The following is a 13563-nucleotide window of genomic DNA, read 5'->3' on the forward strand; positions in this document are numbered from 1 at the left end:
AATTATATTATATTCTGTTGTATTTAAACATGATCACATGTCACATCCTAAAGTTCATATTACCGAGTAGGTGTTTCATGGGAAAATGACCTCTGACCTCTGTGTTTGACCTCTCTAAGGGAAGAGGAGACAGAGGCTCTTTTCTTAAATTCAAGCCGTTTTAAACAGATTTATTGAGTCTGCAGCTAATTTACTTTAAAAAGAACCACAATTAAATTGATTACAATTCGGCACAATGTGTGTGTGTGTGTGTGTGTGTGTGTGTACACGTGCACTATTGTGTGTCTCAACTTTAGTCTTTGATGGAACAAAAGGAATAAAGTGGATTTAAAGCCTGACGTGTTTCAATGTAAAAATGTCTCCTTCATTTCATACGTTTCTTAAATCTTTCACTAAAGTGTAAAAAAGGCCTCGTGGACTTAAGGTGTCACAAGATGATGAATTCTATGAAGGTGTTGGATCAGAACGGCTGTAATTAATGAATAAATTAAAACAATCCCCCCCTTTATGGGCTGTGGGGACTAAACCAGATTCATGTCAGTAACTCGTCACTTGTTCACGTGGCAGCTGCTGAAAAGGAGGATCAACGTCTCCTTTGTGCCCAAATGAGTCCAATATTACAGGTGAACTAGAACCCACCTTCACCTGTTTGATTTAAATATCCATCCATCCATCTGGAGAACCACCAAGAACATGCAGCCCCCCCCACAAAGGTGCTGAACCTTCTTCAGACCCCCGTGCTGACCACCACGCCATGACGCCCGTTAACCACCGCTTACGATTAAAGTCATTTATTTACATCACAAACACAAACCTGATTATTTGAAATTAGATTTTATTTCACTGAACACATTTTGAAGGATTTTCAGGTAAAAATATTTTCATTATTTCTGTTGTTAAAACAATGAAATGATAATAAACACAAATGACATTGATCTCATATTGGGGGGGGGGGGGGGCAGATGACAGACTTCTTATAAAATGTCTTCTTTAACGTTGCATTAACATCTAAATGATCATCTACTGATTCAAGGAGCACAGCAGCATCAAGCTGAGCTCTTTCACACGTCCATCTGAGACCCAGAGAGCTGTGGACCCCCAGAGTCCAGACCAGCTCAGGTACCCCTCACCTGCTCCACCTGCACCTGAACCACCATCAGCTGTACACACTGAACTATGTGGTGAGCAGAGAGGAAGGTTCTCCACCAGGAGGAGACTCTCCGTCCTGAAGAGGACACAAAGACACTGAGGAACCAAAGGACCAGTCCACTCAACCTCCCAGTAACAGCGACCAGTCAGACCAGTTCTACAAAGCAGCTGAGGCCAGAAGTCAAATCTGTCTGGATGATCAGGGTGTGACTGATCCTCCTCCCACACACGTGTCACCTTCTTGTTGTTGTCAGACAGTTGGAGGTTTCTGTTTACTGTGTTTGTGTCGATTGTGAGTTCACAGGAATCTGATGAGAGAACAAGACACAATACAGCTGCAGTTATTAATCATGTGTTCATCTAGTGACACTTTGATGATGACATCACAGAGGTGAATGAGTGATGTCACAGTGTGATGAATCCAACTCAAAACACACTTACACTTCCTCAGACCTGGTCTGAACCATTGGACTCCAGCAGGCTCCACCCTGAAAGGAGGAGGGGGGTCAGAGCAGCATGGAGACATGGACATGACATCACTCTCATACACAGCTTGGTCCTTCATGTCCACATGGAGCACAGCTCCTCATGTTCACTCATTCATCAACTATTATCAGATCAAATGTTTATTTATTGTTATTTTCTTCATTTTCGATGAACAGATAAAGTGTCAAAACACAGTAAATGAGTGAAAACAAGATAAAAAATATTTTCTATTTCCTCATTGTGATCTTCATTTGTTTTTCTTTCATCTGGTTTGATTGATGTTGGTCTAGTTTTCTCGGTGCTTTCTGTGATTCATGGTGTTATTTAAGTAAGCTGCTCTACAGATTGATGCTGCTTGGCCTCACGTGTCATTCTTCTCATCTTTAATGCAGTCATTCATTTCTTTCTTTATTTCGATGACATCAGCAGTTTAGAGAACTGATATTTTGCTCTTCGCCTGTTGTCCAGGTGAGAAGTGAAGCAGGTTGTGATGAGAGACGTCTGCTGATCCTTCCCCAGCGTCTGTCTGCAGAGTCCATCAGGTGACAGTCTGATGTGCACTTGATGAGTAGTGAGGAAACTCACCTGTCTCCTTAATCACAACAGGGACATCTTTGGATCCACAGGACTTGTGTATTCTTTTACTCGTCCTATCGATAGAATTCTTTAGAACTGGGATCCAGTCTCCTGCACAGATTCACATTCCTTCACTTTTCGTTTATATATATATATATATACACTCACCGGCCACTTTATTAGGTACCCCATGCTAGTAACGGGTTGGACCCCCTTTTGCCTTCAGAACTGCCTCAATTCTTCGTGGCATAGATTCAACAAGGTGCTGGAAGCATTCCTCAGGGAGTTTGGTCCATATTGACATGATGGCATCACACAGATGTGCAGCACATTTGTCGGCTGCACATCCATGATGCGAATCTCCCGTTCCACCACATCCCAAAGATGCTCTATTGGATTGAGATCTGGTGATTGTGGAGGCCATTTGAGTACAGCAAACTCATTGTCATGTTCAAGAAACCAGTCTGAGATGATTCCAGCTTTATGACATGGCGCATTATCCTGCTGAAAGTAGCCATCAGAAGTTGGGTACATTGTGGTCATAAAGGGATGGACATGGTCAGCAACAATACTCAGGTAGGCTGTGGCATTGCAACAATGCTCAATTGGTACCAAGGGGCCCAAAGAGTGCCAAGAAAATATTCCCCACACCATGACACCACCACCACCAGCCTGAACCGTTGATACAAGGCAGGATGGATCCATGCTTTCATGTTGTAGACGCCAAATTCTGACCCTACCATCCAAATGTCGCAGCAGAAATCGAGACTCATCAGACCAGGCAACGTTTTTCCAATCTTCTATTGTCCAATTTCGATGAGCTTGTGCAAATTGTAGCGTCAGTTTCCTGTTCTTAGCTGAAAGGAGTGGCACCCGGTGTGGTCTTCTGCTGCTGTAGCCCATCTGCCTCAAAGTTGGACGTACTGTGCGTTCAGAGATGCTCTTATGCCCACCTTGGTTGTAACGGGTGGTTATTTGAGTCACTGTTGCCCTTCTATCAGCTCGAACCAGTCTGGCCATTCTCCTCTGACCTCTGGCATCGACAAGGCATTTCCGCCCACAGAACTGCCGCTCACTGGATGTTTTTTCTTTTTCGGACCATTCTCTGTAAACCCTAGAGATGGTTGTGCGTGAAAATCCCAGTAGATTAGCAGTTTCTGAAATACTCAGACCAGCCCTTCTGGCACCAACAATCATGCCACGTTCAAAGTCACTCAAATCACCTTTCTTCCCCATACTGATGCTCGGTTTGAACTGCAGGAGATTGTCTTGACAATGTCTACATGCCTAAATGCACTGAGTTGCCGCCATGTGATTGGCTGCTTAGAAATTAAGTGTTAACGAGCAGTTGGACAGGTGTACCTAATAAAGTGGCCGGTGAGTGTATATATATATATATTTATTAACAAAAGAGTGTAAAGTGTCTCCTTTGATGATCTATATCTTTTCCTTCATCAGCTCAAAGGTCAGAGGTCGTCAGCAGGGCAGCGACTCCTCTTCTTTGAGTATTTCTACAGGAGCTAAAGTAAGAGTTTAGGAATCCAAACTTGTTCTTCATGTCATGTTCTTGTTGGACAGGTGTTGTCCTTTATCTTATGTTGGATTGAGGCTCCTTGTGTCTCGTGGATTGACGTCATAAAAGCAGCAGGTGCAACACAGAAGAGCTGCGTTGGTATTGATTATCTACGTGTGACAGAATGTATTAAGGCTTTGCTGCGTCAAATAAAGACGAAACGAATCAAACCATCTCTGGTCTTTAGTGTAAGAAAACAAGGTCACGTGACTGCAGCTCGATGACAAACACTGAAGGAACAAGGCTACACCCTCAGTAAGGAGGCCAACCAGCTTGTAGAGCTGCAGAGATGGAGATGGAGACTGACTGTTCACATCCGTCTCCTAGCAACAGTCATCACTGGTTTCCATCAGCTGTGGTCTGCAGGTGAAGATGTTACAGCTCAGGTGGGTCTGCAGGCAGCATCGAACCGTCCTGAACAAACCTCTGTGGGCTCTGACACACCAGGTCCACCATCAGTGGGTCACCTGTAGCTTCAACACGTCCACTCGTATCATCCACCAAAGCAAAGCACCAGAACCACCAATCATTCCTGCAGCCTGAAGACGCACTTCCTGTCGGTGGAATTCAAGCTGTGTGCGGCGACGGATGACGTCATGAAGCCGTTTGTGTCACACAACAAAGAGCAGGAATAGTGGTTTATTTCCATGGTGGATAGTGGAAAGTATTATAACTGTTTTTACAGAGACTAGTGACAGAGATAGGCCACGCCCCCTTTTAGGCCCAAATAAAGTGGGACATGAATTCATTCATCTACACTTTATTTAATTTTGTATTATTTCATATTTATTAATTACATTACAATTTTATCAGTGTTTTCTGTAGTAAAAGTAATATTTATTTTGTATTAAGCCTCTTTCAAATCATTATATTATCTGTATCTGTTCCATGAATTGTTAGGTAGTGTTTGTGAAGGTTTACATAGAGATAATAAATAAATATCCTTGTGATGATTACTATCAGGTTTTTGCTTGTTAACATTTTTTATTTTATTATTTTATTTAGTTATTGAATACAAATGCAACCTAGAATGATATCAATTAGTTAATATTTGGACGGACCCCGGGCCACTTAGTACTTAAAAAGTTGGACCCCAAGGTCAAAAAGTTTAAGAAGCCCTGGTTTATCTGTCTTTTGATAATAATAATAATAACGTCTGGACTAAATGACACACACACTGGAGGCAGATGACCAGCATCTAAACATCCAAGTGTTGTTCAGTAAGAGCCACAAACCTGCAGCATGGCGGCGTTGACTCATATCAACCCTCCATGATGCCTTCAACGTGTCAGGAGACACCTCTGTCCCCCTAACACGTGGAAACAAGACAAAGCTCCAGAGGAACAAGCCTTTCATCACCTTCCTCCCTGTTTAGGCTCATCCTGGCTGCTCTTCCTCACTGTTTGAGGTCATCTTGGTGTCTCAGGGTCACATTGACCAGGATGACAGTGGGACAGAGAAAAGCTTTCTAGATCTACCTCCTCTACCAGACTGATGGTCTGTGGCTGCAGCCTCTTCATACCTGAGAGTCTCCAGTCTCCAGTGAGGATCCTTCACTCCAGCAGACAGCATCTTCACCCCAGAGTCTCCTGGATGGTTGTAGCTCAGGTCCAGCTCTCTCAGGTGGGAGGGGTTGGAGCTCAGAGCTGAGACCAGAGAAGCACAGCCGTCCTCTGTGATCAGACAGCCTGACAGCCTGCAAACACATGTCACATGATCTGAGGGAGCTGTGAGGGCTAGAAGGTCACTGCAGGACTGAGATACTGTTGAGTACTGAGGGGTCACATTAACATGGTTACTGACACCCACTAATGTCCATCAACAATCTGATAACATGATCATTTGATTGATCTCCAAGTGTTAATTGAATAATTGACAACTGATTGTGCTCCAATTATTGCTGATGCATTTCAGGTGTGTGTCATGTGACTGTCTCTATAAGCTTAAGTGTTTACTCAGAACCTGCAAAGTGTCTCCATGTTATTTATACATATTGGGTCGGTCAAGCTCTGTATCACCAAGATTTATATTTGTAACATTATAATGAAAATAAATAGAACACGTTTATGGAAAGATTTGAAAAATACATATTTGATTTAAATCAAGCGAGCAGAAGAAAAGTTAGAAATACGATGGATGTTAATAGAGATACAGAGTGGACATAGTTTGACTCCTGACCTGAGAGTCTCCAGGTCACAGTGTGGACTCTTCAGTCCTTCACACAGCAGCGTCACTCCTGAATCCTGCAGGCCGTTGTAGCTCAGATCCAGTTCTCTCAGACTAGAGGACTGGGAGCTGAGGACTGAGGACAGAGCTTCACAGCTTCTCTCTGAGAGGTTACAGTCACTCAGTCTGAAGAAACAAGAGAAATAACATTTGAAATCCTCCTGGATGACGAGTTTGAACTCAAATACAATCAGTGAGAGCAAAGAAAGTAAATTCAGTAAAGTGTAACAGTTGTTTTTATCTACTTTAAACAAGAGGAAGAAATCAGTTAATTGTGCTTCACTGTTTACAGGAAGTACTTATTTAATGTGGTTTAATACAATACAAAGTAAAGCTTCTCTATCCTCTCTGACTTGTTTTAAAGATAAAGAGAGAACAAAGTCTGAATAAATGAGAAATTCATCTTTGGATTTTTAGTTTTTTTTCGATCTGAATCAGAAATTTAAAAAAACATCAAACTCAGCAGATTGTCACCGTAAAGACACACATTAAAGTCTTCAGTCTCTTTCCCACCTTTGTTTTCTCCTTTTTATTCATTAATTATATCAAACAACATCACAAAGCCTAAAAAAAGGAACAAGATGAACCTGTGATGTTCTATTGTGAAAGAACTTTGTTTCAAACACTGTTTATTTGTTTAACTACTGTGTAATAAGTTTGTTGAGTCTTCGAAGTTCTTGTTTTGTCGAGGAAACACAAAAAATAAATTCACAAAGACATCCAGAGCTTTGTTTCTGAGATTAGTTCCTCTGGTTTGATAGTTCTGGTTTATTTCCTGGTGAAAAAGATGTTTATGAAATATGAAATCTTGATGAACAAATCCATAGACGAGAAAGATTCTTTTTACACGACATGGAGCTAAAAAATGTAGAGACTAAAGACAGATTCAAATTATTGAAGACAAACTGAATAATCCTGACCTGAGAGTCTCCAGGTCACAGTGTGGACTCTTCAGTCCATCACACAGCAGCTTCACTCCTGAATCCTGCAGGCCGTTGTTACTCAGATCCAGTTCTCTCAGACTAGAGGACTGGGAGCTGAGGACTGAGGACAGAGCTTCACAGCTTCTCTGTGAGAGGTTACAGTCACTCAGTCTGAAGAGACAACAATGAAGAAAATATGAACAATAAGTAGAAAATATTGCAGCATATTTGAGTCTGATGTATGAATCTAACTGTACTTACTGAGCTTTGTTGGAGGCTTTGACCACTGGCAGCAGCCTCAGAAGAGCCTCATCTGATGCACGATATTTCTTCAGGTCAAACACCTCCAGATCTTCCTGTGATGACAGTAAGATGAAGACCAGAGCTGACCACTGAGCAGGAGACAGTTCATCTGAGGAGAGACGTCCTGATCTAAGGGACTGTTGGATCTCCTCCACTAGAGAAACATCATTCAGTTCATTCAGACAGTGGAACAGATTGATGCTTTTCTCTGGAGACACATTCTTACTAATCTTCTTCTTGATGTACTGGACTGATGTCTCATGGGTCTGTGAGCGACTTCCTGTCTGTGTCAGCAGACCTTGTAGGAGACCCTGATTGGTCTCCAGGGAAAGACCCAGGAGGAAGCGGAGGAACAAGTCCAGGTGTCCATTAGGACTCTTTAAGGCCTTGTCCACAGCACTCTGGTAGAGATGTATTGGTTCAGGATTGGGTTTTAAGCGTTTAGACCACCGGGAGGGTGTTTGTTCTCCTGACAGCAGATTGACACCAGAGCTGAAGAAGGTCAGATGGACATGAAGAGCAGCCAGAAACTCCTGAACACTCAGATGGACGAAGCAGAACACCATGTCCTGGTACAGTCCTCTCTCCTCTCTGAAGATCTGAGTGAACACTCCTGAGCACACTGAGGCTGCTTTGATATCGATGCCACACTCTGTCAGGTCGGATTCATAGAAGATCAGGTGACCTTTCTGCAGCTGATCAAAGGCCAGTTTTCCCAGAGACTCGATCATCTTCCTGCTCTCTGGACTCCAGTGTGGATCCGTCTCAGCTCCTCCATCGTACTTGACCTTCTTCACTTTGGACTGAACCACCAGGAAGTGGATGTACATCTCAGTCAGGGTCTTGGGCAGCTCTCCTCCTTCTCTGGTCTTCAACACCTCCAGAACTGTAGCAGTGATCCAGCAGAAGACTTGGATGTGGCACATGATGTGGAGGCTTCGTGAGGTCTTGATGTGGGAGATGATGCTGCTGGCCTGCTCCTCATCTCTGATCCTCTTCCTGAAGTACTCCTCCTTCTGGGGGTCGGTGAACCCTCTGACCTCTGTCACCATGTCAACACACTCAGGAGGGATCTGATTGGCTGCTGCAGGTCGTGTGGTTATCCAGAGGCGAGCAGAGGGAAGCAGCTTCCCCCTGATGAGGTTTGTGAGGAGCACATCCACCGAGGAGGTCTCTGTGACATCAGTCAGGATCTCATTGTTGTGGAAGTCCAGAGGAAGTCGACACTCATCCAGACCGTCAAAGATGAACACAACCTGGAACTCCTCAAACCTGCAGATTCCTGCTGCTCTGGTTTCACTGAAGAAGTGATGAACAAGTCCCACCAAGCTGAACTTCTTCTCTCTCAGCACATTCAGCTCTCTGAAGGTGAATGGAAATGTGAACTGTATGTCCTGGTGGTCTTTGTGTTCAGCCCAGTCCAGAGTGAACTTCTGTGTTAAGACTGTTTTCCCAATGCCAGCCACTCCCTTAGTCATCACTGTTCTGATTGGTTTTTCTCCTCCAGCTGAGGCTTTGAGGAGGTCTTCTAGTCTGATGGTTGTTTCTGGTCTGGCTGGTCTCCTGGATGCTGTTTCAATCTGTCTGACCTCATGTTCTTGATTGACCTCTGCAGTCCCTCCCTCTGTGATGAAGAGCTCTGTGTAGATCTCATTCAGAAGGGTTGGGTTTCCTGCTTTAGTGATGCCCTCAAACACAGACTGGAACCTCTTCTTCAGGTTGGATTTGAGTTCACGCTGACAATCTACAGGAAGAAGACCTAAATGAAGATAAACAAGAAGATCAATGAGTCACAGAACATATATCAACATGTCCTGTCCAAATCTCGAGACATTACTGAAGGTCTCATTCATCAGTCTTTAGAGAAACCCTCTTACTGCTCTGCAGACGTTCAGCCAGCTCCTCCTGCTCCCTTCTCCTCAGGTCAGACTGACCTGTGGGAACCTCTGAGCTCTCCTGGTCTTCTCTGTGGAGGAACATGAACCATCAGCTCACATGGTGTTCAACACTAATACAACATTAGATATTGGCTTCTGTCTTGATTGATCATCATGAAAACCAGATGCTGAAGACTGTCGATGATGACAAACTGTGGGCCATGAAAACAACGTCTCCAAACCTCTTCAGTCCGTCCCCTGACCTCTACATGAGTTCTGTCATGATGGATCGTCATGGAAACAACACTTTAAACAATTCACGACCATTTCTGTGATTCAGAACTGAGGATCAGAACAGTTCTTCATCTGGTTAAGAACTTACTCAGGGTCATAAGAACAGTCTCCATCTTTGAAGTTCACTAGATGACCATTAGACTGATCATCTTTGAAGTCGATCCATCGACCTTCAGACTGATGACTCTTCATGGACACACAGCTGGGTTCAGGAGACTTTCTTCTCTGCTGATGTGACCTGAAAGAAACACTGAGATTACATCATCACATCATCATCTAGTCATGAAGCTTCAGCTCACATGGTGTCCATCCTCACAGAGACCAAAACAAGGTAAAGGTCCATGACGTGAGATCTGGATGTGGACCACATGACTCCCTGTAGTGGTCTAGGTCTACTGGTCCTGCTGGTCTCTCCAAGCCCTCCATGGAGCTCGCCCTCCCTCACTGGACTCTGCTGAAGGGCCTTGGAGCAAGAAACCCAGAACCTCCACCAGAGAGTGATAGAAACACCTCATCATCAGCCTGAGACCCTCACCTTGCATCAGCAGAGGGACGGACATCTTTGAATTTCATAGGAGGCTCCATAGACTGGTTACTCTTCATGGACACACAGCTGGGTCCAGGTGCAGGTCCTGGTCTCTGATGGGTCCTGGTCACACATGTAGAAGCAGAGTCAGTGAGTCAAAGACATTGGGACATGGAGACCAGTGGAGGACAGTTGGAGATGGTCCTCTCACCTCTGAGCTTTGGTCTGTCTGTCATGTCCCCCACACAGAGGGGCTTCAGAGGGAGGGACACTGTCCTCTGGGTCCTCAGCCTGATTCATAGCAGAGTCCACACCTTCACACCTTCATAACAACCTGCTGGGAGAACTCACACATTATTCATCTTCATCAGGACAAACACACAGAGAACCTCAACACTAAAACTCTCATGGGACACTTTGTGTTGTCTTCTGTTAAACTTTAGACTTCTAAAGAAAGACAAACTTTCTTTTTCCTTCTTTAAACCCTGTTAACGGGTCAAGAGACGTCATTTTCATGCTCATCCTGTAATGAGGGTTAAAGGCTAAAGGACGTGTGACTGCAGTGGAGCATCATCAGAATCCAATCTCCTTCATTACGTATTATTGTGTGTGTGTGTTATTGTGTGTGTGTGTCCCTCTGCATTATCAGGAACAAACACACATCATCACACTGTTAATATTGAATATCTGCAACAGTTCTTTCTTCTTGCTCTTCCATAGAGGACAGACATGTGGAGGACACGCTGCTAGTCGTCCTGTGGACAGATCGTCCCCCTCAGCAGCTCCTCCAGAGTCATATGAGCCTCCTGGTTGTTGCTCTACTGAGGACACAATGAACTCTGGGTAAATGTGACCTTTGACTCCAGTGATGGAGGAAATTAATCCAATTCATGACACAAATGTTTCATGTCTCTCCGTCAGAGACAACTTGTCCAAACATTCCTTTGTCCCAATTTCACTAAACTAGCATCTGATCTACATTTTGAGGGACAGTTTTAAACAGTCTTCCTCTTTGAGGAGGCTTCAGCAGACCAGTGATATTTGGTGGTAAATACATGTTCTGTGTCAGTGTCGTGTTGGTGTGTCCAACATAAAGAGCAGGTGGTCTGCTGTGACGCTTCTTAAACAGTTTATTCCTTCAGGATCACTCTTCCATGACATAAAAATACAGGATTTATACAAATTAAACAGAAAATGAAACAAACATGTGCATTAAATGCATATCTCTCAGTAAAAGAGATAAGTAAATATGATTAAATAAATGCTCTGCGAGCATCAGAAAGGAAATGAAGTCAATGCAAAAAACCGCTGGTTTTCACGTCTCTGTAGCGGTTATAAATGAGATTTAACTGTACTATAAAGAGTCTTCATACGTTTTAATGTGGTGACTGATGTTGTTCACCAGTAACGTTACGTCTGTTGGAGTTTAGATTTATAACTTCATATTTAAATTAGGGCTGTCAAATTAATAAAAAATGTAATCAAATTAATCAGAATTTTCAGTGGATTAATCAGGATTAATCACTATTTGCAATTACACCTTAATCCTAACCATTTTTTCTTTCTGAAATGCATACTAAAGATAAATAACAGGACACAGATACAGTAATTATCATTATTATTATTATTATTTTTACATAAATAAATGTTATTGATATTTGACTTGATTGAATTCATTCCAGAAAATAATCAAACCAATGTTATTTGAAAAGTTACAGACTGATATCCCTGCATGGCTCTAGAAGGGTCTCCAGCCTCTGCAGTTTATCCCACTCTGCTGATGGTCCAGGGCTGCAATGACCAGACATGTCAACCCTCCCAATATTTCCGGGAGACTCCCGAATTTCAAAGCCCCTCCCGAAAATCTCCCGGACCGACCTTTCTCCCGAATTTCTCCCGATTTCCACCGGACAATAATAAAGGTTACACCTTGAAGTCGAGCGGCAATTACAACGGAAAAAGTATTGGCAAGTATGGCGATGACGGCCTCTTTATTTCTGCTCACGCGCTTGACCATTCGAATTCCAACGTGTTGGAACATTTTGCTGCTGTGTTGGTCAAATGATCTGAGGTTGGTTTTGTTAATGGCTGTGGACGTTCAGCGTGGATTGGAGCAAACGACTTGCTGAACCTGACGGCCTGACATAGGCCTGCAGGTGGCAGTAATGTGTTGTATAGGATGAAGTGCATTCCCTAGAGGAAGAGGTTCTTTCCTGACCTGAATAATTTGTCACACTGCGCATGCGTGAAATGTGTTAAAAAAATTGACGTAATTAACAAGAAACAACTAATTAACGTCGTTAACGCGCTATTTTTGACAGCCCTAATTTAAATGTAACTTTAACGTATTGTCTGTATCCACAGAGTGCAGCTTGTTATTGTATCATTGTGCATTAAAACTAACGATGTTTTAATTAAAGGTCCGTCATTGAGACTCTAAACCGGCAGCAGAACTTCAGCTTCAAAGACACTCTCACACTCTGAATATGTTTTACTGTATAACAACTCTGATCTGATCCAGAGATATTCTGCCTAATATACATGCTACTCAATATTATATGTACAACATTTCTAATTTAAATAAAAATGAAACAAAAGCTTAATACTTAACAGTCAGAACTATATTAAAACGTATTAGAAAGACTAGGTGACGTCATCGAGTCAGCTGCTGTTCCAATTGCGGAAACGACCTCTCTCAGTTCTCGTGTGAGTCAGGACTAACGAGTCTATTCTCGCGAGAACGCGGGTCTCTTCTCGCCGTCTCGGGTGTTGAGAAAGGGCCTTAATGTGAAAATCTGCCTACTTTGGGTTTAGCTGCTACGCTTCGTATGTTCGTTTAAAAAACTAAAACCAAAAAGAGATTAACGGAGAAAAGTCTTTTGGTTTATAAAGAAACGAGAAAACGGTGGAATTTCCGTTTTATGTTTTTACGGTAAAACGAACTATTGAAATATGAACGGAGCGTATTTCCGTGTTTTATTTCCGTATTTTTGTTATCGGTTAAACGGTAAAAAGGAACGTTGCAAAGGTTCACGGCCCGTTAACACACAGACACACAATAAACACACTGTGTACGACGGGACATACTCACAGGACGTGAACACTTTAAGACGTTAAAGTGAAACTCTGGAGACTTTCCGCCGTCTCTCTCACTTCTTCTTCTTCTTCTTCTTCTTCTTCTTCTGCAGGTTTTTTACTGGCGGGTCGCACCAACCTGACAAGTTGCGCACCGCCCTCTTCTTCTTCTTCTTCTTCTTCTTTTTGTTGTTTTACGGCGGTTGGCCTCCATCTGATCGGTGCATTACCGCCACCTTCTGCTCCGGAGTATGGATCAGACTAAACCCTACTCCTCTTTACCCCACGATACAACAAAACAAACGAAACCATGAAATAAAATAAATAATAATGAAAGTACATAAATACAAATAAGTAACCCCATCCCTACATTTCACTCATATCCTATAAAAACCCCTGTGCTCTTCAAGAATGCCAACAGCGCTCTAACCTGTGCCCTCTCACTCGTGGCCGGTACTCCTTTCAGAGAACAATCATGAATCCTCCCTCAAACTATTCCTCATGACTTCTCTTTGTGTCTCATAGTCCCTACACCTCAACACTACGTGCTCTACT

At 43.1% G+C, this 13563-nt stretch overlaps 1 protein-coding gene across 4 annotated transcripts; it reads right to left on the reverse strand.

Annotated features, from left to right (window-relative positions):
- Window positions 1–242: 242 nt before the first annotated feature.
- On the reverse strand, window positions 243–13173 carry LOC119197589 (protein NLRC3-like). 4 transcript variants are annotated; one of them, XM_062565599.1, is made up of 11 exons: window positions 13025–13173; window positions 10145–10267; window positions 9943–10056; window positions 9496–9645; window positions 9114–9202; window positions 7195–8995; window positions 6931–7104; window positions 5963–6136; window positions 5307–5480; window positions 1591–1637; window positions 243–1457 (listed from the first exon to the last, which is right to left on the reverse strand). In XM_062565599.1, the coding sequence occupies exons 2-11, from the start codon at window positions 10231–10233 to the stop codon at window positions 1021–1023; spliced, it is 3249 nt and encodes a 1082-aa protein (XP_062421583.1). In that variant the 5' UTR covers window positions 10234–10267; window positions 13025–13173; the 3' UTR covers window positions 243–1020. The 4 variants fall into 4 exon arrangements, with proteins under 4 accessions (XP_062421583.1, XP_062421584.1, XP_062421582.1 ...); XM_062565600.1 differs by having other exon boundaries at window positions 7195–8980; window positions 10145–10270; XM_062565598.1 differs by having other exon boundaries at window positions 10145–10270.
- Window positions 13174–13563: the final 390 nt, after the last annotated feature.

Source organism: Pungitius pungitius, chromosome 11 (assembly GCF_949316345.1).
Source record: "Pungitius pungitius chromosome 11, fPunPun2.1, whole genome shotgun sequence".
NCBI lineage: Eukaryota > Metazoa > Chordata > Actinopteri > Perciformes > Gasterosteidae > Pungitius > Pungitius pungitius.